This window comes from Haliotis cracherodii, unplaced genomic scaffold (assembly GCF_022045235.1).
Source record: "Haliotis cracherodii isolate W230 unplaced genomic scaffold, xgHalCrac1.p SCAF_3, whole genome shotgun sequence".
Classification (NCBI taxonomy): domain Eukaryota; kingdom Metazoa; phylum Mollusca; class Gastropoda; order Lepetellida; family Haliotidae; genus Haliotis; species Haliotis cracherodii.
The window spans coordinates 13,936,134-13,963,240 of NW_027266286.1; the positions used below are offsets into that span (position 1 = coordinate 13,936,134).

At 39.4% G+C, this 27,107-nt stretch overlaps 1 protein-coding gene across 6 annotated transcripts in view; it reads left to right on the forward strand.

Annotated features, from left to right (window-relative positions):
- Positions 1-25,335, forward strand: part of LOC139473657 (dystrophin-like) — a 452,560-nt gene extending 427,225 nt beyond the window's left edge. For all 6 annotated transcript variants that reach the window (XM_071256342.1, XM_071256341.1, XM_071256343.1 and 3 more), the window contains 8 exons: positions 13,796-13,864; positions 15,037-15,081; positions 16,863-16,929; positions 20,446-20,537; positions 21,044-21,275; positions 21,996-22,167; positions 22,610-22,684; positions 23,448-25,335. In XM_071256342.1, the coding sequence (XP_071112443.1) occupies positions 13,796-13,864; positions 15,037-15,081; positions 16,863-16,929; positions 20,446-20,537; positions 21,044-21,275; positions 21,996-22,167; positions 22,610-22,684; positions 23,448-23,599 (904 nt within the window). In that variant the 3' untranslated portion in view covers positions 23,600-25,335. The remainder of the gene's footprint in view (positions 1-13,795; positions 13,865-15,036; positions 15,082-16,862; positions 16,930-20,445; positions 20,538-21,043; positions 21,276-21,995; positions 22,168-22,609; positions 22,685-23,447) is intronic.
- Positions 25,336-27,107: the final 1,772 nt, after the last annotated feature.

Genomic DNA, 27,107 nt, shown 5'->3' on the forward strand with positions numbered 1-27,107 from the left:
CTATAACCAGGAAACCTAAGACACAAAGGTCGTGACATGTCCGTTAGCACGCTAATATCATAAGATGCTTTTCTGTGCTGGCAATGTAATTAGGGAATTTAGATCCTGGTTACAGTGTCAAATTTCATTTGAAGTATTTTTGTCAGTTGAGAATCTTTTTTAGTCTTGCTGCATAAGTCCTCTTTGAAATTTTGTGAAATGTTGACAAATGCCATTACTGTCATTCAAGAAGCCCCTGCAAATCGAAGTGGCATCCCAATGACCTAGTTGTTTTAAAGGCTCATTTTCAATATACGTAAATAGATTATATTCCTCTGTAACTTGCCTCATTCTTTTCAAAAAACAAATTAGCTATATTTATGGAAGCGGAATATATCTCTACGGATCATCTGCCAGTCTCACCTAACCATGTTTGGAGGATCGTGTGTACTTTAAGTGACAGTTGAGTGATGGAGAATTGTAATTGCATCTTGGACACAGACACATTTCTCCTAAGTGAATCTGTTGTTGAGCCATATTCACATGGAATTAGTTTGTTTTTGGGAAATACACATGTAATTGAATTACAAATGGTCACATTCACATCATGTGACAAACTTTGATAGATTGTCGGAAATTTATGTCATGCTATTCAAGACTTCATTCCACGTATTCCTGCACTGAGATAAAGTACACTTTGATTTAACTTTGTTATCTCTGTAAAATTCAACAATAATAATTTACAAAGTTATTTCAACTTCCAAAATTCATCTTCTTCAATTTCAAAGTAACTTTTTTGGCAGAATTAAGGGTTATAAATGCGATTGAAATTATTATTTAAAAAAATATTCCTTGAGGTAGTTGTCACCAATATAGCATCCTTATTCAGCAGAAAATATAAGGCTTAGAAAAACAAACTTGTAAATATAATCAGAGGTTTTTTGAGTTTAAGATATTGATTTTCCAATAGATTTCCAATCTCAGGATGTAATTTGACAGATAAAATCTATTTCAGCTGTGAGATACCACAAATACTCTGGCACGTAACAGGGAAACAGTTTTTGTATTGTTGTTTATCATGAAGTTCCTCACGCGGTTGCTATTAATACTTGATAAACTAGGATATTAAACCTATTTCACAGATATATTTGTTCACCTATTATCCGGATGCTCATTACACAAGATGGACGTTTCTGACACATGCCAGTGAAATTGGTTCTTTAATTTTTGAAATAGATTAGGTTTCCTAACCACTGCTTATCATGTTGTCTTTCAATGATAGGTGACAGATAACAGGAGACTGTCATCCTTATTATCTTGTTGGAATCATTTTCAAGTTAGGTTTTCTAGATTTAAATTTCATAAAGTAAAAAAAAAATTTAGGTGCAAATGATGTTATTAAAAAGTGTCAAAAATTAAAAAAGTATGTATTATGTTGTGCTGAGGATTACAAATCGTGTTTTCCTTAAAAATATTACTGCTGATCATGGAGTGTTCGAGTGTATTGTTATCATGAATAGTTTAAAGCCAACTTCAAACAACTAGCTACACCTGTGTCGGCATGAAACAGGTGATTGCATGTACAGGTCCCTCGCGGATGTATGATGACAGTGGAATAGTTCGTGTTGACTGGGTGTTTAATCTGTGTGGCAGAAATTGTTCATGGCAAATAATACTCGGTTCGAACAATAGCGTGACATCACCAGAATTATTTTTGTCAAAAGAAAAATGTGTGTTTTGAATGCTGAGTTTCCAGGTAACAGGCAATGGCGTGACATCACCAGAATTATTTTTGTCAAAAGAAAGATGTGTGTTTTGAATGCTGAGTTTCCAGGTAACAGGCAGGGATGAAATTTCCTGCGGTTCTGTGGAATTCCGCAGATTCCGTTGCATCAAGGGTCATTTCTGTGATAGATACCATTACAACATACACAGAAATAGTCCCCCAGACACCTGGCTAAATTTAAGTGGGTTTTTTTGGTGTTTTTTTAAAAAAAATTCTCATTCCTTGATTGGAGTGTGTAGAGACAACTGATATCTGGCAGCCATTACTTTCATTTGCTTAAAATGCCCCAATGCACATGAACACTCTAGGGGCAGGCAAAAAACATAATTAGATCTGTCTGGTAATAAAAGGAAAGCCATCTGGAATTTTTGTGTTCATTAATTTACTTGACCATGTCCTGATGGTCCAAGGTATGTCAGCACCATGCACATGAATGAGTGAGTGAGAATGGTTTTACGCTTTTTTAGCAATATTCCAGCAATATCACGGCGGGGGACACCAGAAATGGGCTTCACACTTTGTACCCATGTCGGGAATTGAACCCGGGTATTCGGCATGACGAGCGAACGCTTTAACCACTAGGCTACCCGACCACCCCCCCATGCACATTAACATACCACGGTACAGTTGACTTGTGGATTTAAACTTTTAAATACTTTCGATGAGACTATCAGTGCAAATAGCAATAAACCAGAAGTTGTTATCCATAAAGTAGGTTTTTCTTACTTACTCACCAACTTCTAGAATGCCAATCAAACAAATGGTTTCAAAGAGACGTTCCGGCACAGATGTCTTAAGTACCTTAATCAATAAGTACTTGATAAGGGTACTAGCATCTGTACCGAATAAAGAAGTAAAACCCCGTAGACAGCTCTATCTTCACTGATACTATGGCTTCTAAGATGCCACTTAAAGACCCATATATATAGACATACTCTGGGTCTCACCAAAGTGGTAAGTCTGCCTCTCTGAGATGGCGCCGGAATGATGGAGCTCTCTGTTGTTTCCCCAATAAGTCATGGAGAATGGGAAGAGTTGACAACAACCTGTTTATTAGACTTTTGAAGGGGCATATATAATTCACATATATATAGCGTCATTGTTTTTGTTGCCTGGAGGGATTTGTTAATTAATCTTTTTAGAGCTTGTGGGGACTTAAAATATATTCTGGAAGCCTTGAACATAGAAAGACAATAGCAGCAATTTTTAATGTTATATAGACAACAAATTTAAATGTTAAGATTTTTGTTCATGTTTGCTACTGAAAATCACCCAAGTGAAGCCATCATGTAGAAAGACAATAGCGGTTAATTATTTTTTAGTTCAGAACACTTTTGGATATATAATCAGGAATATAAACCACAATTTTGTAACATTCAAAGCTCATGAGGTTGTTGACTGAGTCTATCAGCCTCCATGAAAGCCCTGGCAATTCCCTTTTGTGGGTGTATATTTGACATGAGCACTAGCCACACATGCTGAGTTCACTCTAACCAGGTTGGTGCGAGCGACGTGTTGACTATCCAGCTATGTCAGCCACAACGTACAACTCAACGCAGGAATGATCCGATGCACGCTGCCATCCATGCAAGATAACTAGTTTTGAATTCAAGTGAAGGTCACTTCATTCTCGGACTGTTTGCTTGGATATGTGTGTTGGAGGACACTGAAGTCAACATGGAGATTATATATTATGATTTGTATGTATAGTTTATATGTGACTAATATTTCTAGATATTTGATTACTTTTACAGTATGAATTATATAATGGAAATAGTCTTGTTGAATGATTGGAATTTGATAGCATCAGCATATTTTACATTTCCGTGTATTATTTGTATGATTAAATGATCTTACAAAATATTTCATACAATGATTTGCATTTTAACCATAACTTCATTTAGCTACCATTGATTCAGCTAAACTAACTTTTGTGTGTATAGAGTAAATGCAACTGGGTATGCCATTATCAGAAGTGCTTTGTTAATCACAGCTAAATGGTTTTATGGTATTATCCAAATATTCTCAACAGTTATAAAGTAATCTGATTCATTTATTTCATCATTTATGTCCCAGGGTAGCTTTGCAAATCACATTAATTGATAACGAAATAATTGTTTGAAGTGTATGGGTATTTTTACGTGCACAGCAAGCAGCTCCCATCAGACTCCGCATCATGGAACTGTGTTGTCAGCATTATTAAGTTATGCCAGTTAGTTTGTTAGTCATGAATTGTACCTGTACATTGTGTTCACTTATTGATCGCTGCCAGATTCAGCCTCGTAAATATCGGAATCTATTTCACATGGATATTCAGCTGGAATTAAGGCTATCGTTTCAAACATTCTGATATCCTGATAAAAGATTCTATCTTAAAGGCTGATTAAGGTTGTTTCGTCTTCATGTTGGTTTTCGCGAATCAAATGTAAAGGAAAGCAAAACAATATCAAACCTGTTCACAAATCTTTAACTAACCATGACATTAAAACAAATCAATTTCAGACGCATCACATCTATTTCAGAAAGTCACCAATTTACAATTTATACTATTCATACAATTTGAATTCCTTCAAACAAATTTGTGACAAATATTTATTTAGATCATACTATTTAAAAACATTGTAGATATGCACTTGTTTGACACAGTGGATGGTTTCTTAAAAATACAGTTTAGATGCTTTCCTCAAACATTTTCAAATGAATGAAGTCATACACTAATTTTAAATAATCAACTTCATCAGCTGTTTTTTCCAAGGATGCATTTTTCATTCAGACTTTTTGTGTTGATTCAAGTATATTTCCTGAATATAATTGGTAGTTCAGTTGATATTTGAAAATAAACCTGCAAACCCAATTAGACCAGCATTGTCTCCCCCACCCTTCAGTCATCCATAACACATTAATGCTTCCATATTGTAGTATTCGTCAACATGGAGATGGACTAGGCTTTGTGACAATGCTTGGTCTTTGTAGTCGTTCCTTTTGATAGTTGATAGTTTTGAAGTTTGCAGTATTAGGATAATCATTACAGTATTGTTGAGACCGATCGATTTGTGTTTGCGTTAAGCACGATGGAAATTAACAGGTGATTTATTGCCCACAAGCTGATATCAATCCTGCGAGTGATTGCAAACATTGTTGTATTGTCCTACCCGTGTGGATAATCACGCTACGTACACATTAAACCCAAAACAACATGGACACCAGGGCAGCTTATATCTCAAAGGAAAGTTATTGCCAAGAGCATAAATCCAACAGCTGCCAATCAAACATTAGTTGAAACTTTGCATTAAGCCTGAATAGCTGTTGTTTCCATAGCACAAAGGGACGGCGCAGAGTTATGTCCCTTGAGCATGCCAGATCATATCATCACAATGTTCAAATCCAAGATTCAGCATAGAACAGATTATCCCTGCACAGAACAATTTATTCATTAAACTATAGACATTTTAATTTTTTGTACAGTTAATATTTTCTGTTGAATATTTAAGTCATGGGACAGAAATAGCTCCTCGTTAATGTGATTTAAAGGAAAATTCAATCTTTTGGATACATTTCATTCCGACAAATGGCAGACAATTAGATTGTATGGGTATAACGTGAGACTATTCAGTGGTCTGTGTGTGGTCTCTGATGCAACCTATCATGTTCCATTTAATTGATTTTAAACATTCTGATAAAAAGTAGCTTTGTGATACAGAGATGTAATTTCCCCACTGTGTGCTGCTTGCAAGACAACTTTTGTGTTGTGGAGTGACAGACGATCATTGCCAAATGCTAGCAGGCTGAGCGTGATTATCGTTGCTCACAGATCAGATCAGACCAGACCTGATTTGGAAGCTGATACATCACAGCAGAGGATGGCTGTTGACTGTGTTCAGTAGGGAAGCGTAGGGGTAGCCTAGTGGTTAATGCATTTACTCATCGCTACAAAGACCTGGGTTTAGTTCCCAACACAGGTTATAAAACTAGGTGTTGTTATCCCCTGTGGCTAGATTGTATCATGGTGTGTGGACTTCCACCCACTGACTGTGTTACGTCACAGACAGGTGTGGTTATTGATTGTCACTCCAATACTCAGCCATTTTACCTTGGCACTGGTACTGGTATTTGGACGATTTGAATTTTCACTTTTCTGGCACGGTACATGTTGTATGTGTGCTACATACAGCAGTTAGTAGAGTGCTTATGCTTGCTAGGGGGCCTGGGTCATTATTAACCTCTAAGCAAAATTTTGGTCAATTGACCTCTGAGTAAAATTTTGGTCACCTTGGCCCTATGTTTCTCAGCAATGTTTGGGTCAACATGGCCACATGTTTCTGAGCAATGTGTGGGTCACCACGGCCCTACGTTTTTGAGCAATATGTGGGTCACCATGGCCTTATGTTTCTGAGCAATGTGTGGGTCACCTTGGCCCTATGTTTTTGAGCAATATGTGGGTCACCATGGCCTTATGTTTCTGAGCAATATGTGGGTCACCATGGCCTTATGTTTCTGAGCAATATGTGGATCACCATGGACCTATGTTTCTTAGCAATATGTGGGTAACCATGGCCCTATGTTTCTGAGCAGTATGTGGGTCACCATGGCCTTATGTTTCTGAGCAATGTGTGGGTCACCTTGGCCCTATGTTTTTGAGCAATATGTGGGTCACCATGGCTCTATGTTTCTGAGCAATGTGTTGGTCACCATGGACCTATGTTTCTGAGCAATGTGTTGGTCACCATGGCTCTATGTTTCTGAGCAATGTGTGGGTCACCATGGACCTATGTTTCTGAGCAATGTGTTGGTCACCATGGACCTATGTTTCTGAGCAATGTGTTGGTCACCATGGCCCTATGTTTCTGAGCAATGTGTGTGTAACCATGGCCCTATGTTTCTGAGCAATGTGTGTGTAACCATGGCCCTATGTTTCTGAGCAATGTGTGGGTCACCTTGGCCCTATGTTTCTGAGCAGTGTGTGGGTCACCTTGGCTCTATGTTTCTGAGCAGTGTGTGTGTCACCATGGCCCTATGTTTCTGAGCAATGTGTGGGTCACCATGGCCCTATGTTTCTGAGCAATGTGTGGGTCACCTTGGCCCTATGTTTCTGAGCAATGTGTGGGTCACCATGGCCCTATGTTTCTGAGCAATGTGTGGGGATTTTGTATCATGTCTCGAGGTTGCTGATAATATCAATCAGTGGTCTGTCTGGTAAAGACTTCATCATTTACAGGCGGCAGGCATATAGCTCAAATATTATATTATTGCTGAATATGACATTAAACAAGAAACAAATATTATAAAGCAATCTTAGTTTTTGTTTATATGAAGCAGCTACATTGACTGCATCAAATAATATTTCTTTGCCATGTTCCAGCATGTTCGCTTTATTATTTCCATGAGTTAAACATATATTTGTAATGATTGTGTTTTAGTTTGTTTTTCTAATTTCGTAATCAATCATGAAAGAACATGCAAACAAATAATATATGTGTTTGTCGACTTTTGACAGCATGTGGTCAATATGTTAACAACAAAACTCATATGTACTTATGTATACCTTTAGGCAATGAGGGGGGCATGGGTGGCTCAGGTGTCTAAGGTGTCTAAGGTGTCACCATTCACTGTGCAGTGTTGCGCCCCTTGGGCATGCCAGAAACCTATGATTGTGTGGTCAGCACCATACCCATGCTCGTGGGTTTCATCGAAGTGGTAAACGTCTGAGACCTGCATCACTTCGGGCTTTCCTCCCACATTAAGCTGACACGCTGTGATATAACTGGAATACTGTTAAAAGCGGTGTTAAACCCAACTCACTCACTCACTAGACAATGAGTCCGAAATATTCATTACACCTAACAGCTCGGTACTAAGGTAGGATGAATGTTTCAAGTTTCCATGGCAACGGGATGACAAATGTCACTGTCTGTGAAGTAGCCAAACAATCACCTTCTACTTTGCAAACTCCCCATATTAATATACCAGATCAGAGCAACCATAACAGTACAAGACCTCAAGTGATAGTCAGAAGGGATGATCCCACTGTAAGTCCTACCCATTGCACTGTCAACAGTTGACACAAGGGCTCGCTATTCCTACCACTTTGAAAGTCTTGTTCCAAGAGGTTGTCTAATAGCATGTCATTGACGACTTTCTGACGCGCACACTATCTGCTTGACAGGCTGATGTGGCACATCAAACAGGTTTATTGTGTATTTTCTGCTCTCGCTTTTAACAAATTGATGCTTGGCCAAGCTTTTCAACTTGGATTACTTCCTATGTTATTGTATTGACCTGTTTCTGATGGTAGTGATGGTCCACATGCCCACAGGAGACGTTATATAAATATTCACAACGAAGCAGGGAAGCTCTATCCTCTAGAGCGAAAGTGTATATGTCATACGTGATATATGTCTGTTTTTGATGGTTAATAGATTATCCTTGTGGAATGCGTGTTAACTATCAATATTTAATGAGGAATGGTCTGCAGAGAGGCTGCAGCTTGTTAGCGCTGTCGTGTTTCTGTGGAAATGTAGTTTATTTCAGCTTAAAAAGTGATTTTTTTATATTGATTAAACAAGAAGGGTGTTTAGTTCACAGGAATATCCCTGTCCTCCCGTACATGCAAAACTGACCTGTGAAGATCCGGGTTAGAATACTGGTCTTCAGCAACCCATGCTTGCTGTGAGAAGTGACTATGCTTGTCATAAGAGGCAACAAATGGGATCGGGTGGTCAGGCTCGCCGACTTTGTTGGAGCATGTCATCGTATCCCAATTGCGTGGATTGATGCTCATGATGTCAATCACAGGATTGTCTTGACCAGATTCAATTATTTACAGACCGCTGTCATATAGCTGAAATATTGCTGAGTGCGGTGTTAAACAACAAACAAACAAAAATCATCCAAAACTACCACCATGCATGATGAATTTGCTGTTTTGCTTTGCCTTGTATTACCCATCGTCCCGAAGCAAAAGAGTTATCTGACTATAACAGTCCAGTTTCCACCCTTGCCGAACTTAAGGCTGGTATTATGGAGTTAGATTTTGGCTGCACTATCAAGTCTCTGCATAGTCCAATCAAAATCACACAACGAAATCGAAATTCGGTTCGTAAACTGTCATGCAGATCAATTGCAGGCCAACTCGTTGTCAACAGATATTTTCTAAATCTTTTCATGTTTTTAATGCAGGTGCTCACGTGATTTGATGCACTTTGCGATGTAAGACTCGTTTTCTCACAATATAGATCTTGATTATCGATCAGATCGTCTTGACTGGGGGCCGCCATTTTGTTTGAAGCAAATGCAAGTGATACGAGAATTGGAATCTTGACTGGTCAATAGGAGAGGCATAGAAGGGACATAACTTGTAATGGCCACTGGTGGCGCTACGATCGAACCCAGGAATTCAAGCATAGTTCAGCAAGGGTGGAAACTGGACTTTTAAAGTCCGTTAACTCCCTTGCCTCTGGAAGATGTGTATTACTCCCTGTCTTGGTTATTAATAAGTGATTGTTATGGAGTTTATGTATAAAGTTTTTATGTGAAGTTATCCAGCTTCAGAAACAATACCTGGGATCCTTTAGCATGTAATAGCATATTATGCATGTATGAGTTATTAACCAAGGCATTATGTTATTGATCTGTGATGCACAAGTCATCAAGGGTATAATCCGTGGCTCCATGCAGAGTTTTGTAAAGGAAGGTTCTTGAAATAAATCCTCTCAACTATCAAGTCATTACTCCCTGAAAATATCATAAATAAACATTTAAAAAATTTGTTAATTCGCAAATATCAAAGGAAGTAAATTGTGCTGGTTTGCGTAGGGCAGGTGACATTGTCAGTGTGAACTAAACTAGCTGGAGAAAACTTGTGACAACTTTCTCGGCTTATTACATAAGCGCATGCACACACATGCACATGCATGTGCACACAATATAAAAACTCTTCGATTGAACAGTTAGTGGGTCATTTTTTATGTTTCATACATGACTTGCTATGAATGATGAAGTGAGGGACGGTTTCAGTGTCTATTCGTATTCCAGATTTTAAGCTCTGAAATTTATTAATTCAAATGGCAAATCATAAAGTGGTTTTACGTGTATGAAACTTGAAAAATAAATAGAAGAAAACATTAGAGTCACATGATACTGATGTAAAAATTAGATTGAACAAAAAAGGCCTATCGATCAGGGAAACTATTTCTATCAGACTTGGAATGTCGATATTCTCCAGAAGACCCCCTTCAGAAAACAATTTTCATCTTACATGAACCATTTCAGGAGTGCTTGACAGACCAGATCTTTTTACATAAGCTCCAATTTTATTTTGTCAGCAATTGGGATTTCATATTGTATGTGGGCCATCTGAAGATTGCGATTCCTTGATTGGCTTAGCATAACGAGTGCGCAGCACAGCTACTTTAACTTCATTTGGGTATTGATTGAACGAGGTTGGACAGGGTTTTTCCGACCGAGCCTGTCGGTGCACAGCCTGCTGTTGAAGTGATGGCTTTCGGCAGATTCGCAGTCCGCTTGTTGATATTACCTAACTGCATCCAGTAGCTGTGACCAGCCATGACAATATCTGGAATGTTGGAATCGGTCAGTTGTCCAGTGTGTTGATATTGGAACAAGGGCGGCTGACATCTGTGATAGAGCCGAGGAAATATCAGACAGTGTTACATTCTGCAGCCTCCTGGTGTTTTCGTAATCAGCTGTCGGGTGTATCGACTGGCCTTGTCCAAGGCACATGTAATAACACATCGGGCCAGACGAGTGATTGGGGCAGGGCTTGGTGGTGTGGTTCTCGAGCTTCACTCTATAGCCGCCAAGATGGACATGGTTGCATCATGCTTCAGATGGCAAGTCTTAATTCAGTCGATCAGTCCATTATCTTGTGATGTTTTGAATGACAGCAAGGATTTGTACCAATTGCTGTCCTAATCTGTCAGGCTTCCGGTATTTGCCTTACTCGTGGGTTGCCTCCTTTTGTCGACTTTGTTATTTGCATTTGATGGCAAGATACTGTTCATGTTGTGTGAGACACTAAAGTACCAGACTCCCTAGCAAGTCACTGGAGTGCTAGCTGAACGCGCATACGTCTCTGACATGGGAAATTTGAAGGGGTAAGCATGGCATTCTAGTTTTCATTTGTCAATTTTTTATATATATTTTTTGTTTTGGTCACAATTCATTTTTGTATCAGAAATGTGTTATTTGAAAGGCCATTACTGTCTACAAACTGATGATAAATAAAATCTGACCCTCGTGTCTTTTGATATCAAATATATCAACACTCGTTGACACGAGGGTCATTATGACATCTATGGTCAACTTTTATCATTACAGATATTTTTCATAAACAGAAAACATTACTGTGTGAAAAACATTAACCTAAATTTGTTTCTCTTTTGCCATCTTGACAAAATGTCCTAAATTGTGATGAACACCAGTTCACCTTAGAATCTGTATCCAAGAAAAAACAGCATCTGTCAAATCATCTGTTAACAAATGATGAAGTGCCTTATTAAATTATTAAATTGTCTTAAAAAGATTTACTATTGGACTTGGAATGTTGAAAGAAAAACATTTATGTATCAGTTCTTTGAACTCTTTCAATGATTTTCACACCTGTCTTACTTTTTCTCCAAATTGAAAGAGCGGCATTTCCGGTGGTTTGGGCTTTTACACCCAATGGAATCTGTTTCGGCAGATAATCGAAACTGGTTATTCTCTGGCGTTGATGTTGAAGGATTATCCTACTGCTTCTGGGGGCACGGGTTGCCCAGTCGTCTAAGGCGCTGTGATTCGCTGTGCAGAGTTGCCCCTTGGGCGTGGCAGAAACCTATGATTGTGGGTTCGAATCCTGGTTCATCCAGATTATGTTTCTAGGTTTGTCAGCACCATACCCGTGCTTGTGGGTTTCACCGAAGTGGTAAAGGTCTGAGACCTGCATCACTTCGGGCTTTCCTCCCACATTAAGCTGACATGCCGTGATATGACTGGAATACTGTTAAAAGCGGTGTTAAAACACAACTCCACTCAACTTAATTTCAATTAATCTGAACACAACTACTGAAAAGTGTCAAGGTTTCATATTCAGTGTTATCAAGTGTGACAGAGTAGCCTTGAAAATGACTTGAACTTATTTATGAACCCGAGTAAAATATTGAAATATTTATCGCACTAAATATTGCCTTCTATGAAATGATCGAAGACACTTATGCTCAAACATGCTCACACCAGATGAACGGTCCAGAGAACAAATAGTCAGTCAAGCTGACACGCCGTGATATGACTGGAATACTGTTAAAGCGGCATTAAACCCAACTCACTCACTCATACTGCTTCCTAGAGTCCAATAATGTTTTCACCTGCCCGGAGCCTATCTCAACATACTCTCCGTAATGGCAATGGGTGTACTGAGTAGAGACTGAGTTAGGTCCCGGCCACATTGGACTTGTAGCGAGCTGTTCACATCCTGTCATTAACACAGATCAACAGGCCTACGCAGTGATAAAACCACAATTTTCACCGCTACTATCATATTTGTTTCATTCAATATCCCTACTCACCATCAGCAAAATGCTTCTGAATTTTACATGCAGAGGCTTTTGGGATATTCAGTGGTGAGGTAAGACATATTTGTGGTCCTGACTCAAACTTTATTGGCAGGAATATTGAACCTTTATCAGTTTTTCTTAAAAATAATTCCTTTGGCTTGGCTGTAGTGGTGGCACTGTGTAATTATCGAGACTGCTAATGGTTCATATCCCCCACAAATAGTTCTTTGGCATTAACAATTTGGAAATTGTGATTACATAATCAACATTCTGACAAGTTTATTTGTCAAAAAGCTCTAAGATTTCTTCTCTGATTGGGAATTCTTGCTGTGAAGAATAAGGTCTGACTGTCTTGGATGCCGTCAGGGAACAGTTGGATAAAACAAGTCTTAAAGTAATCTTGTAATCTGTCCACAAAGACTTGATAACTCTGAAATCCTTCATTCAAAATCAGACAAATTGGTCTACAATCTTTGAATGATGTAACTAGGAGCCTGTAACTGTTTGGAGATTCGACATATTTTGAATTGGGGTAATTCTGTGGTAGATTTCCTCAGGGAAGGACTTGGAGACTTGGATCGTGTGATAGTTATGAATAATATTATTTGGAAATGTGTTTGCATTTCACTAGTCTGTTAAAATCAATCGTCCCATGGTGATTTGTTTGTATTGTCTGTCTTGCCGAGGAAGAACTGTTGCTTATGTCATCATGGTTAAAGTCTACAAGACTGAGGTGGGGGCAACATGATTAGATAGACGACAAGTTTCACTTCCGCGTCGATGAGGAGTCGAAGTTTATTTAGTGATGGCGTCTCGTAGTTTGATGCTTTGACAGTCTTGCCGTACTACTGGTTTGCTGTTTGTTTGTTCAGTGAAAGTACAGGCCAGGTTAAACATAAACAAACTTAAATTTGCAGATGAAGAAAGTGTTGTTTTGATAAGAATGTTAAAACAGTCGTACTTTATAGTTAGAATATTTTGTAAGTTTCAATCCCTGTGAACATCAGGGTCTTCAGCAACCCATGCTTGTTGTAAGAGGTGACTAAGAGGATGAGGTGGTCAGGCTCTCTGACTTGCTTAATGCATGTTATTGTATCCCAATTGCGTTCATCTATGTTCATGATGTCAGTCACTGGATTACGTCAGACTGGATAATGTGCAGACTGCCGTCATATTGCTGGAATATTGCTGAATGTGGCGTTAAACAACAAACGAACAAACATGGAGGCTATAACCTTTATATCTCCCTTGGATATTATTTCTCTAACTTTTTAGGCAGTTTTTTCCATCTTTTGATAATCATGTCAATCAATTTCATGCAATGTTTTTATTTCCAAGTAGATTTTTCAATATTGACACCTTTTCCTATAATGCAGCGCAATGCCAAAATTGAATTTCACTTTTTATGGAATCGTGCTGGGTTTTTTATCCAATGAGATTGTGCTGTTACCATGGTAACATATTTGATTGTTTATTTCAGTCCTTCTCCCTCCCCCCAGCATAGTATTTCACAAGATATGCACTCTCGGCTGGAGCTCTATGCAAACAGGTGAGCAGGTCGTGGAAGGATATTATGGGATTAGTATTCTTGTGGCATGCGAGGTAGCACATGGGAATAGGGGAGTTTATTCCTCTTGCAGTGCGAGATGGAAACAGGCCACTGTCCCAGGTTACGTTAATGGAGGTAGCTTTGTGGTAGGTCACTGTGAACTTAACTGTTTTCATTGAGGAATGTAGTTTTATTTTGCATGTAAAATGAAAAGTGGTGAATTTGTCTGCAAATTGCGCGGAATTGATAATCAATGAAACCGGGAGTGCCATGATTGTGCCTGATCGTCAGTCTGTGAGGAACAGGGAATAGGAACTGTTAAGCTTTCACAGAAAAACAAAAAAATACCAACCTGTTCTTAAAATATGACTGAAAAGATGATTTGAAGATATTCCGAAACATTTTGAATTAATCGATCTTTCATGAAAGAACTAAAACAAATGTAGGTTCCTTCAAAATTCTACAGGGGCGGTCGGGTAGCCTAGTGGTTAAAGCATTCGCTCGTCACGGCGAAGACCTGGGTTCAATTCCCGACATGGGTACAATGTGTGAAGCCCATTTCTGGTGTCCCCCACCGTGATATTGCTGGAATATTGCTAAAAACGGCGTAAAACCATATTCACTCACTCACTCAAAATTCTACGGGGGCGGTCGGGTAGCCTAGTGGTTAAAGCATTCGCTCATCACGCCGAAGACCTGGGTTCAATTCCCGACATGGGTACAATGTGTGAAGCCCATTTCTGGTGTCCCCCACCGTGATATTGCTGGAATATTGCTAAAAACGGCGTAAAACCATATTCACTCACTCACTCAAAATTCTACCGGGGCGGTCGGGTAGCCTAGTGGTTAAAGCATTCGCTCGTCACGGCGAAGACCCGGGTTCGATTCCTGACATGGGTACAATGTGTGAAGCCCATTTCTGGTGTCCCCCGCTGTGATATTGCTGGAATATTGCTAAAAACAGCGTAAAACCATATTCACTCACTCACTCAAAATTCAACCATTTTTAATATCCAGATAAGATATTCTAAAGATAAATATGTAATTGAATATATGTATACATGTTTGTCAGTGTGTATGGCCAGGCGGTGCTTGTCTCCCAGTGAGTCACCTGTGAGTGTGTGTGTGTATGAGATATTACCAGCTCACTGACGTTGCGGGTTTCTCTTCAGATTGGCAGAGGTGGAACAGAGACAAGCATCCTCCACTCCCGAGTCGTAAGTTGCTCGCTTATTTCGTACCATTCCCTAACATTACCTGTGTCCGGGTTGCCATTACCACATCTATCACATGTCATAGATCAAATACAGCTCTGCTTAATGAGAAGATGGTGGTTTATTATTCATGTATTGCTTATTTTATACCATTCCCTAACATCAGCTGTAACCTTTAGGTTGCATGTACCTTGTCTATTATATGCTTTATATTAAATACAGCTCTGCTTAATGAGAAGATGGTGGTTTATTATTGCTTATTTCATACCATTCCCTAACATCAGATGTTCTAACCTTTAGGTTGCATGTACCTTGTCTATTATATGCTTTATATTAAATACTGCTCTGTTGTTATGTTGGTTTTTATTGTTTTTTGCTAGTTTTCCTTTACGGTTGGGCTGTTTATGTCTGGATACAAGAATAAGGGTTTATCTTTCAGGTCTACAGGACCTGTTCCTCCTCATGGCAATATTAATGCTGGATCTCAGCTGTGCCTGTAGGATTTACGATAGGCTTATAACTTAAGCTTTTCTTAAATTATCATCATAAAGCAGGATTAAGTGCCAGTTTTGGTCGTATAGGTTTAATGTTCATCTCGCTGCCAGACGCTGCAGCCATTATCTTGTCCTGTAATGTCCTCCTCCCAGAACTGATTGTGGGTTATCTATGTACGACTCGTAATATCATCACAGGACGTAGCAGGCCATTGATTTTAGTAGCAGGCTTTAGTATATGTCGCGGAAAAATTCCCTTTTTGTGGGGTAGGATTAGCTGTAGGTTATTTTATAATATTCTATTTAGGAAATATCAATTTGATAATTGTTTTTTGATATTGAGGTATATTGGCTGGGGAAGACTGGGATGTGTTGCCATGGTTATTTTCTGAGAATTAGTTGTTTTTCCTTGTCTTTTAAGGCCTTGTAATCTGAATTTGCATGCTGGTCAAATGATTATGAGATTATCTCGCTTGGTAAATGGTGCTGTTGTATTGAGGGCTATGTTATATACCGTATTCGACGTAATAAGCGCCCCTCTCTAATAAGCTATTGCCCATAGCAATATTTGCTAACATATTGGCTAGTGAACAATCCCAATTAGCACCCCTTCCGATTGATCAATGTACACAAGACTTATTTATTCGTGTATAATACACACTCGTGTGTTATATGCACCCTTAATTATGGGCAATTAAATTATGAGAAAATATATATGTCGTGAATAAACATTTCAGGCTGTCAGCATATACTACGAAAAGAACAATCTTTCAACTCTGTTTTTTTTTCATCAAAATAATATTCTAATAAGAGCCCTCTATTTCTAATTTTTAGATCTCCCTTGGCACTTATTACGTTGAATACGGTAGATGTGATTGGTGTTATGCAAGACTGTCAGTTCAGTTTGAAAAGTACTGAAAACATTGTAACACACTGCCATTTAAGTTGGCCATCGGAGTCCTGGCTAGATACTGTCTAGGTTAGCTGTGCTTATTTCAGTACTGTAGTATGGGATGATTATAAGTGAAGGGCACTCGTATAAATGTAATATTGCCTCCACACTCATGCAAAGCTGTCGCTAGGTAACCAGACTTGATCCTACACAACTAACTTATGATCCCTACTCAATGTTTCATTCCGGCCGTAAGTGATCCCAGTTGTTCTGGCTTCGACCTGTTATCTCCACACAACATAAACATATGAATGGATTACTGACTTGTGTAGGTATTCCATCAATAAAGGTGTTGTCTGTTGTGAGGTGTTCACTGATTCCTGTTATTTGTTGTACAGAGAGGACGAGCACCACCTGATTGCCCAGTACTGCCAGAGTCTGAACGGGGACACAACCACACATGCTGTGAGTACCTAAAGAATATACTCTGGGACAAGTCCAAATTAACTACCTGGGTACCCACCCTGCTATTACCTGACCCGACCCAGGTACCCGTTGTAGGTCTCAAGAGATAGCTACAAAGTGTCCGATTGGGTATAGTTTGACCGTAGCCCTGGCAAAATGTATTTAGATACGCGTGTAAAACGAACTGGTCATGCATACACTGAAGTTGACTGCATGAAGTTTTATCTTTTTTTCAAACATATAAAAGTCAGAAGGAATGCGTGCATAGTCAGAAAGAAATGGGAACATTAGTGTAGTGTGACCACTGAGTTTTAGATAAGTTTTGTCATTAAACGATATATCTCGTGACTAAGCACAGGTCCGGGTAGTCCTGTGGGTACCTGGGTCCTGCTCAGTACCCACCCAACCTGAATATCCGAGTTACCTGTCCTAGCCCTAATACTCAGTATACTTCGAAATCCATGCTAGTACACCAGCCTGAGACTGCTTAACTCTGCTGAGGACTAGTAGAAATCCAAAGATGGTAGTCCTCATTGACTAGGCTGTGATTCTGACCCATTTGTCTCTTCTTCAAGCAGGACTAGCTACAATCTCTGAGGACTGGTGAAATAAGGTTTAAACTAGTCCTTTAGACTACTCTTACAAAATCTTAATTCCTAAATCTGTATACAACTCAGCTTTTAGAGATATACAGCTCATAAAATCTATGCATGATAGATTTTTGTTTTTTTATAAAATAAATTGTTCCAGAAAATACAATAATTTGGACTAAAATACATATAATAGTAATAAATGTGTTGTGCTTCTCACAAATATTATTTGGCTCCTGTGTCTTGAATCAGTGTCAGGATAAATATACTGGTTGTACAAAAAATGCAAAGGCTCATCCTAAAAGAATATCAAATAGTGGGTCCATAGTCCAGCTGATAGTGTAACTTCCATGTAAGCAGCATACGGTTTAATATTGTAATTCTAAAAATAAGATTCACATATTTTTTGGTCGCCTCATACAATAAACATGGGAATTTTTTTCCACTTAGTTCTTGTGTAGTGTCTGCTGAATGATCGGCTTTGTATTTGTGTGTTGAAGAGGATGCAAGATACAGTGTCTTTGAACCTTTTAGCCATGTAGATTTGCCTTTACCTCAGTTTGTTGATGTAAGAGAATCTGGTATTTATATATCTCATTTAGCTGAGGCAATTTACAGATATTCTCAGAGACATCATGAAGAAACTATCATGACATTTGCTCTAGGATAGTTTGAACATATAGAGAGGTAGTATGACAGTGTATGAGCCCTTAATGAAAGGTTTGTTGATAGAATTACACATCACATGGAGGTTAATTTTGGAAAATAACGTCAGGAATAAGTGACCTTTGCAATAGGGACTGAAGACTGTTATTGATGAGACATCGAGATGGTATCCTGTAAACTGTGGATGATGCAGCTTGAGATAGGTGTGTGTAGACAGGTGTGGTTGATGGGTTCCTGCAGATACATTCATAGATGGGATCAGTGGGGTATCAAGATGATGGAGTATCAGTGTTGTACACAGATGGGGGTGGAGATGAGAACTGCAGTGTGACACCTGGGTGGCAAGGGGGTGATGGAAGGGGTGTGTAGGGGTATGGGTGTGTGGGGGTGAGGGTATAGGTGTGGGGGATTGGGGTGTGGGGTGAGGGTATGGATGTGTGGGGGTGGTTATGGGTGTGTGGTGGTCGGGTTGTGGGTGGGGGTATGGGTGTGTGATGGTCTGGCTATGGGTGTGTGGGGGTGGGGGTTGGGTGAGGGTGTGTGAGGGTATGGGTGTGTGGGGTGGGGGTATGGGTGTGTGGTGGTCGGGTTGTGGGTGTGTGAGGGTAAGGGGGTGGGTGTATGGGTGTGTGATGGTCGGGTAATGGGTGGGGGTATGGGTGTGTGGGGGTTGGGTGAGGGTGTGTAGGGGTGTGGGTATGTTGGGTTGGGGTATGGGTGTGTGGTGGTCGGGTTGTGGGTAGGCGTATGGGTGGGGTAGGGGTGTGTGGGGGTATGGGTGTGTTGGGTTGGGGTATGGATGGGGGTGGATGGAGATGAGGTCAGTGAAAGCTGCAGTGTGACACAGCTGATGAGTGGGGGAAGGGGGAGATGAGATTGGTTAGAGTTGTGTAGTCTGTGTCATCCACAGCTGGGTAATATTGCATGGAAAGGGGTAGGGGTAGTGGTAAGTCTGGGGATAGTTGATGGAGATGAGGTCGGGGAGAGCTGTATCGTTACACCGCTGATGTGGGAAGGGGGGAATATGACATCAGTGGATATCAGTGATGTGCACAGGTGGTAAGACTGGAGAGACGTGTGTGTGGTTGGAGGGGGAATGGGGCCAGTAAGAGCTGCAGTGTTAGAGCTGCTGAGCTGCGATTGGTACGATAAGGGAGTTATCAGCATGAGCAGGTCAGCAACAGGTGGGAGATGTCAGAGAACATTTAACTGGGGTGATTAAAACTTGAGGAAAGTTGCAGCTGCCAGTTATCTAAATTTTATCAAATATTTTGAGACATTTGTGTACTGAGTACTGCGGCCATAGATGACAAGCTCCTGTATTCTTACAAGTGTCTCCATTGCCTTGTAGCATATTGTCAATACTATGACATTATTACGTTTTCATGTTTTTGGAAACATGGACTGAATCCAGTCTACATGAAACAGGTGTTATCTGTCAAGGTGTACTTGATGATGTACGCTAAAAGTTAAGGGAAACGTTAAGTAGCGTTTTTAATGGTTGTTGATAGTGCCAGCTTATCGAACGCAGCTGAGCCGATCTGCCTAGGTTTTACAACATGCACTGGATACGTGTACTCTCCCTGCTCGTCTGCAGGAAACTTGATGGCTAATTTAGGCCAAGGTTTCACTAAAAGATGGATTTATCACAACCGAATCTGGATATGATTAATGATGGCATACAGAGCTAGCAGTCCAGCTGGGAGTGACCTCCCTTGATTACTTCAGTTTGCTCAAGTTAACCATCTTTGTTCATGCTGCATTCTATCAGTAAACTGTTATTTATTTGATTTCAGAGTATGATGACTTTGATAATTTCTTGATGATATGTTTGAACTGTGCAATTTCATACAGTTTGTACAAGTGTGAACAATTAATTGTAGTGGTAGTTGTAGTCAGTGAGTGAGTGAGTGAGGGAATTGGGATCAATGCCACTTTTAACACTATTCCAGCTATATCATGGCGTGTCAGCTTAGTATGGGAGGAAAGCAGGTGATGCAGATCTCAGATGTTGGTGCTTACAAACCTAGAACCACTCAGGGCAAACCAAAGGACGCAACTTTGCAGAGCGTTGGATGTGGGGGGAACTTGGGCCAAGAATTGGACTATCAGTTCAACATTTTGAGTAACCTTGCCTCTTGCCTCAGTTCCCCCATTCATTGACTATCATGTTATCATTATTGCCGACAAGTGGTGGCCATATTTGTACAGTGAGTCCACTGTGGTGTTAGGGGTGTACAGGTTGGTGTTTATGTTACAGTTGAAGAGCCCAATGCAGATCATGATGGCAGTGGATTCAGACCAGAAGTCGGAGCTGGAAACATTAATCAAAGATCTAGAAGAGGAGAACAGGTAGGCACATCGATATCATGTTGATCTGTATGAGTATTGATTGTTACACAATATTAGTTGCGTTCTCGGATAATATGGACCCACAGCCATGCTTGTAAAATACAATGGGGATTCAGTGGTCAAAATGGCTGCGCTGGGATGGTTCTTAGAGAATAAGATAATGGATGGAAAAGAATCGAATAACAAATCTTTTTAAGGACGTTTCTAGGGAGGATGACTTGTGATTGAGGGACCCTGGTTGGCTGTTGTAATTACCCATACCTGATCATCATCAATATGTGATACTGCAAGTAGCCACATTGTCAGAACAATGCTTGGTGACCTGGGCTTAGTATTTAACACTGCATTTGAGATTTATCCTGATGTGTGACAGTATGTTTAACTCAGCAATTTCAATGGCAAATGTGAAGACAATTTGTTATGTTATAGTTTATTCATGTTGATTCTCCTTTCTTAAATTTCCTGTATTTCCTATTGCATGACATGGAATACTGTTTCTCTCACAGAACACTACAGGTTGAATATGACCGTCTGCGCCAAGCCAACAACGCTCATGAGGGCAGCATGGCCCGGTCAGAAGATGGAGACAGCAACACAAGTAGGGACGAGGAGATGATTGCAGAGGCAAAGTTGTTACGGCAACACAAAGGTCGTCTGGAGGCACGGATGAGGATACTAGAAGACCACAACCATCAACTAGAGGCACAGCTACACCGTCTACGACAACTTCTCGACCAGGTCAGTTATCTCCCCTTGATTTCTAGTTTGATACTCTTACATAACCCTTCAAGAAGACAAGGGAGTGTGATCAGTTTTATACAATATTTTAACTGGGATTGATCCTCTATTCAGAGCCAAGTAGTTGAGTTTATGTTTCTGCCATTGTTGATAAGTAGTAAAGGTGAACTTTGGCCAAATGAATGTTGTTGTGATGAACAACATGATTATCTCCCCTTGTTGGTATGCTCTGTGTTATAGTACTTACACATTCACTTGAGGTATCACAAGGAAACACAAGCAATCGGCTGAACACAACACGCCATATAAAGCCCTAAAGTAGCAAGAGCGGATTCGGCATTTAAAAAAGGGAGGGGTCCAAAATATCAAAATCTTTTCTGTCATTTTACTGCCTACAACATACTGCACTTGTTTTTGTTTTTAATATTTTTTTAATGTTTTTGTATTTTATTTTGGGGGGGGGGGGGCGGGTCAGGGGTGGGGAGTAACTATTCAAGTCAATTATTTACTACTCGAACATGCTGGTTGAGTTTATTAATTATATACCCCTGTTTGGAATACTTTATATTTCATACTAATAACGTATGTTATTAAGCAATCAGTTGGTTGCATCATGGAATAATAGGATTATCCCCTGTTATTTTCTCTATGCACACCAGCAATAAAACAGCATCATTAACTAAGAGTGGAGGCCTAATTGAGAATAACTTGTTTCCACAGCCTCCAGGAGAGCCCCGCACACCGCTGTCACTCAATTCATCGTCACGGACAACCCCAATGACCACACCCTCCTCTTCTATCAGCTCTCTGCCTGGGGGGCCCCCTCGGTACAGGTTCAACCCCCAGCTAGAGTCCACGCCCAGGATCATCAATGGCAACGGATATGCAGCTGGTAATATATACTGTATATACTGAAAAAAGAAAGTTAGGGATCACGAATAGTTAGTTGATATTATTTTTGTAGTTAAAGCCTGAGCACGCAATTTCATTAAAAAAACAACCCAAACATACTCATGTCCTTATTTTATTCTGTATATTATGGGCTTATAATTGACCTGGAAGGGATTGGATTTTAAGGTGTGGTCAGCTCAGACCTATTGGCACTTCCAGCAAATTTAATTCAAGTCACTCTACATTGGTAAATTATTCACATTTTTGAAGATGACTTATCTCAGCTACGGTAAGTTATCAAAAAGAAATAAATTTATAAGACATACAGTTGCTTCATAGACTTATTGTAAACATTGATCTGTTGAGAATTGGATATTTGGTCTACAAGAGTTGTCCCCCTTGGGTTTTTCTCATCACATGTGGTCAACTTGTCTTTTTGTCAGGTACAAGTCGAGAGGAGGAGCTTTGTGATTTCTCAGGGGAACCAAATGCATCTTTTAACACAGACAGGTCAAAAGGTAAGACGCCAAAACAGACTATTCTATTATTGGTACTAAAGACCACCCGATTATTGTCATATGACTATAGTTAATCCGTCATGGCCTTGTTATAGCCATATGAAAACATTGAGTGTTCTTTAACTTTTTACTTTTTTTACAGTAGATTTTAGTTTGTTATAACTGTAGTTCATATAAGCATATATACAATATCTATACAGCAAATGGCCGAGACCAAAAATTAAGTTCATAATATCCGTCAGTTCATTATGAGCATGTTCGTAATAAACATATTTTACTGTAGCATATATATGGATTAAACTGATATTCCTCTTAGACTTTGCCTTTTTAAGATTTGTTTCATAATCATAGGTTAGATTATCAAGCAAAAGAGAGAAAGGAATATAATAAATGGTAGAAATATATTATGTTTTTATCAAAAACGTTGTTCAAAGTGACGCAAGACATATGGATTTCATTTTCTTTATCCATGTTTCAAGGCTACTTCTTGCTTTTTCATCAGTGAAGAAGTTGAAATCCACACATCTTGGGGTTTTCAGGTTTCATGTTGTACTGTTGTGGGTCAGTGTTTGAAAAACATGATCTTTTTTTTAAAAATACTGGATAGATTAATTTTTTCTGGAATTTGTCTAGGTTATCAGTCTGTTTGTAGAGACCTAATATAGGTGAAATATTGCTTTCTGTCCTCAAAACCCATTCACAGTCAATTTTTTAGTGGTTGTTGATTAAGTTGAGCCGTTGATTATCTCCCCTTCTGTTGCAGGTGCCAACAACGTGGGTAACCTCTTCCATATGGCAGGGCAGGTCGGGAAGGCTGTCGGCTCCCTAGTTACAGTGATGACTGATGAAGACGAAATTGCCATTGATGAGTCCAAACACGGACCCACCCCAGCGGCAAAAAGTGCATTCTCATAGCAACATTTGCATTTTCATAGCAACATCATCATGATCATAACATCATTTTGAAAAGAACAATTGTACAGAAACGAAAAGTGGTTGTGACGTTTGTATCCAGTGGTCACAATGCAACATAAACTGTTAGTCCGGAGTCCTGCAGATGGAGCTACAGTACTGACCGTGGTCAAACGTTGTGTATTGTGCCCTTAGCTGAAAACCCTACAGTCAACTGTTTTGTGTTGAATTGAGTTATAACGACCTTACGTTTTTATGTGATTTTAGTGGTTTTATCAACCAGATGTTACATCCGGCGTACATTATCACCAGATTCCTACAAACTTGTACCTCTGTTCTAATTATTTATCTTTTGTTACCAGCATTTTGTTATGAAGTGGTATAAATATTTACCCTGTTCAAATTATTATGCATTTAGTTCTGCCTTCTCAGTGTACCGGGATATATACAGATTATACCATCTTTTAAATGTACTGATATTTTTACTATTCTAGAATGAATTAACATCATATTTAAACATTTCGGTCTGTCGTCGGAAACTGTAAGATATCATATCAGTTTCTCTCAGTGGTAATTTAATGTTTCACAGAAAAACATTTCTGCCATATTTTTTCTATTTCATTTCCCACTCAAAACAATGACAGTTCTGACACTAGTCGCTGCACATTATGAAATATGTGACTGAACATACATCAAATAATTATATTTTGTCTGTTCAGTTTATATCTGAGGGATTATTTTGATATTATTTTATTAGACCCAGCACATGGTTAACAAAATAATTTTAATCACAAAAACAGAAAAGCACCGATTATACAATTCCAATTTCTGTGTTCTGTCAGATAACTTTAATGTTATCAGAGAAGCCTTGAGGTTGCACAAATAATAGCCCACAGGTGCCTGTAAACATTACATTTTTTGGCACAGAAAAGGCAGCAAGTTTCTCTCCAATCACATAAAAAGTACAAAGAATATATAACTTTTCACTTTACTACAAATGTCAAGGGTTGCCACAGAAACTTGTACTTCTTTTGTTGGATTTTGAAAAATTGTCTTTTCATCAGTGATATAGCAATATCAGGAACTACTGCATAATTACCAATATTCGGGGAGCTATATCACCAAAAGAAGTCATGCATAAATTATATTCCTCAGTTACAAAGTACTTTTTCTGACACTTTTCAGATATTTAACAAATTTATCAATAATTGAGTGTTAATACTGCAAGAAATTATGAAATTCATAAACTTCCCTCGTTGAGGAACTGTGACTCGGGGGAAGTTATGAGATGTGTTACATCCACAACTGGCAAAATCTGATGTTTGTTTCCCAATTGTCTTCCATTACTGATGCACAGTCTGCATGTTGTGATCAACGTACAGAGTCCATCAACATGTCACTTTTTAATATGTAAATAATAAACAATTTCATCATGTTAGGGTGATTCTGCAGTCATATTTCTCAAAAGGAAATCGGTTTAACAGTGCCAAACAAGTTATTTTATGAAAGTGACCAGCTACTTTTCACTACTGTTTTATTACTCAGTATACACTAAGGTGACTTTTCTAATGCTGGGTTTCAACATGGTGACTACCCTGGGCCCCCAGAGCCCCTTCACTGAATGTTAATCTGGGTGATGCTGAACACTGTCTGATTGACCATACAATGTGACCTATTGATTATGTGAATTATAGATAATTGTATCAGCAATAAATGTAATATATTGTATTTAAACCTTCTACCTTGTTGTGTTGTGCTTCTGGACGGTCGGGTAGCCTAGTGGTTACAGCGTTCGCTCGTCACGCCGAAAACCTGGGTTTGATTCCCTACATGGGTACATTGTGTGAAGCCCATTTCTGCTGTCCCCCGCCATGAAATTGCTGGAATATTGCTCGAAAGTGCCGTAACTCACTCACTCACTCACTTGTCGAGGTTTGTCAGCACCATACCTGTGTTCATGGGTTTCATCCCGATCGAGACATGTGTCACTTCGGGCTTTCCTTCCACGTTAAGCTGATATGCCATGATATATACCGTATTCGACGTAATAAGCACCTAGGGCGCTCTCAAAATTAGAAATAGGTGGCTCTTATTAGAATATAATTTTGGTAAGAGAAAAAAACAGAGTTGAAAGATTGTAAATTTTGTGGTTTATGCTGACAGCCTGAAATGATGCAAAAGAAAAGTATTATGCGTATTATACACGACAGATATATTTTCCAGAATTTAAATGCCCATACTTAAGGGTGCATATAACACACGAGTGCGTATTATACACAAATAAATAAGTCTTGTGTACATTGATCAATAGGAGGGGTGCTAATTGGGATTGGTCACTATAGCCAGTATATTAGACTATATCGCCCTGGGCGCTTATTAGAGCGGGGCGCTTATTACGTCGAATATGGTAGCTGAAATACGGTTCAAAGAGATGTAAACCTAATTCATTCTCTCTTGACTGTGATAGGGTAGCCTTTGGATTAATGCAATTGCTTTTGCAGAAGACAAGGATTTGATTCCCCACATGGGTACAATATGTGAAGCCCATTTTCTGGTGTTTCCCGGCCCTGCCGTGCTATTGCTGGAATATTGCTAAAAGCGGCCTAAAACCATACTCACTCTTAACCTACAGCTGGTAATTAATGTTATACTGTCAGTGTGGATGCTACTGATCCAAGTGAAATTGTCTAGGAAACAATCTCAGGAATGGAGTACAGTCATTTGTGATGGCACATGGTCCTGTGTACAGCACACAAGGCACATATCAGGTGAAGCTAAACAACTTTGGTCGTGGAGAGTAGTTGGAAGGGCGACCATGCATGTTCGGCGGCTTGGCTCCTGAGAGTGTCTAGGGCTTCGGTCTGCCCCACACTGAAGCACATGCAGCACATGTGGTGTCTCCTTGAGCAAGTGACTTTGTTCGAAATGTGCTTCTGTTCACCCAGCAGTGAATGGGTACCCGGTAGGATGAGATGGTTACGTGACGGATAACCTTCTAACACCTAGCTTGCTTGGGTTGTATACTCCCCAGGGAGCTGAGAAGGAACAAAATGTGTGTACACTGATCTATTGACTGCAGTAATAATGGTCTTAGCACTTAGTGCATGCTTCAACGGATGCTTCAACATTTCTAACCCTGGTCCCTACGGGGGGTCAGTATCAACCAGATCCTGTATACCCGGGTAGTCACATCTATCAACCAGTCATGAAGGGCTGGGACCTTTTCTTACCTTGGTCCCAACTGCGGTCAATACTCACTGAGAAGAGCTATAAGAATGATTCACACACCAGAACAAATGAGGAATAAAGACACGCAGCAATTCATAAATTATATATTTTACATTTATTATCATAATCAACAAAACTAATATACAAATATATTACATAATTTACAATGACCCTAACAAACCATGAGACATACTGATATATACTTACACACAGAAACCAACAAAAAAATAATATGTAATGGAATATCAAGAATCCTTGATCTGTATTTATGGCATACATTGTA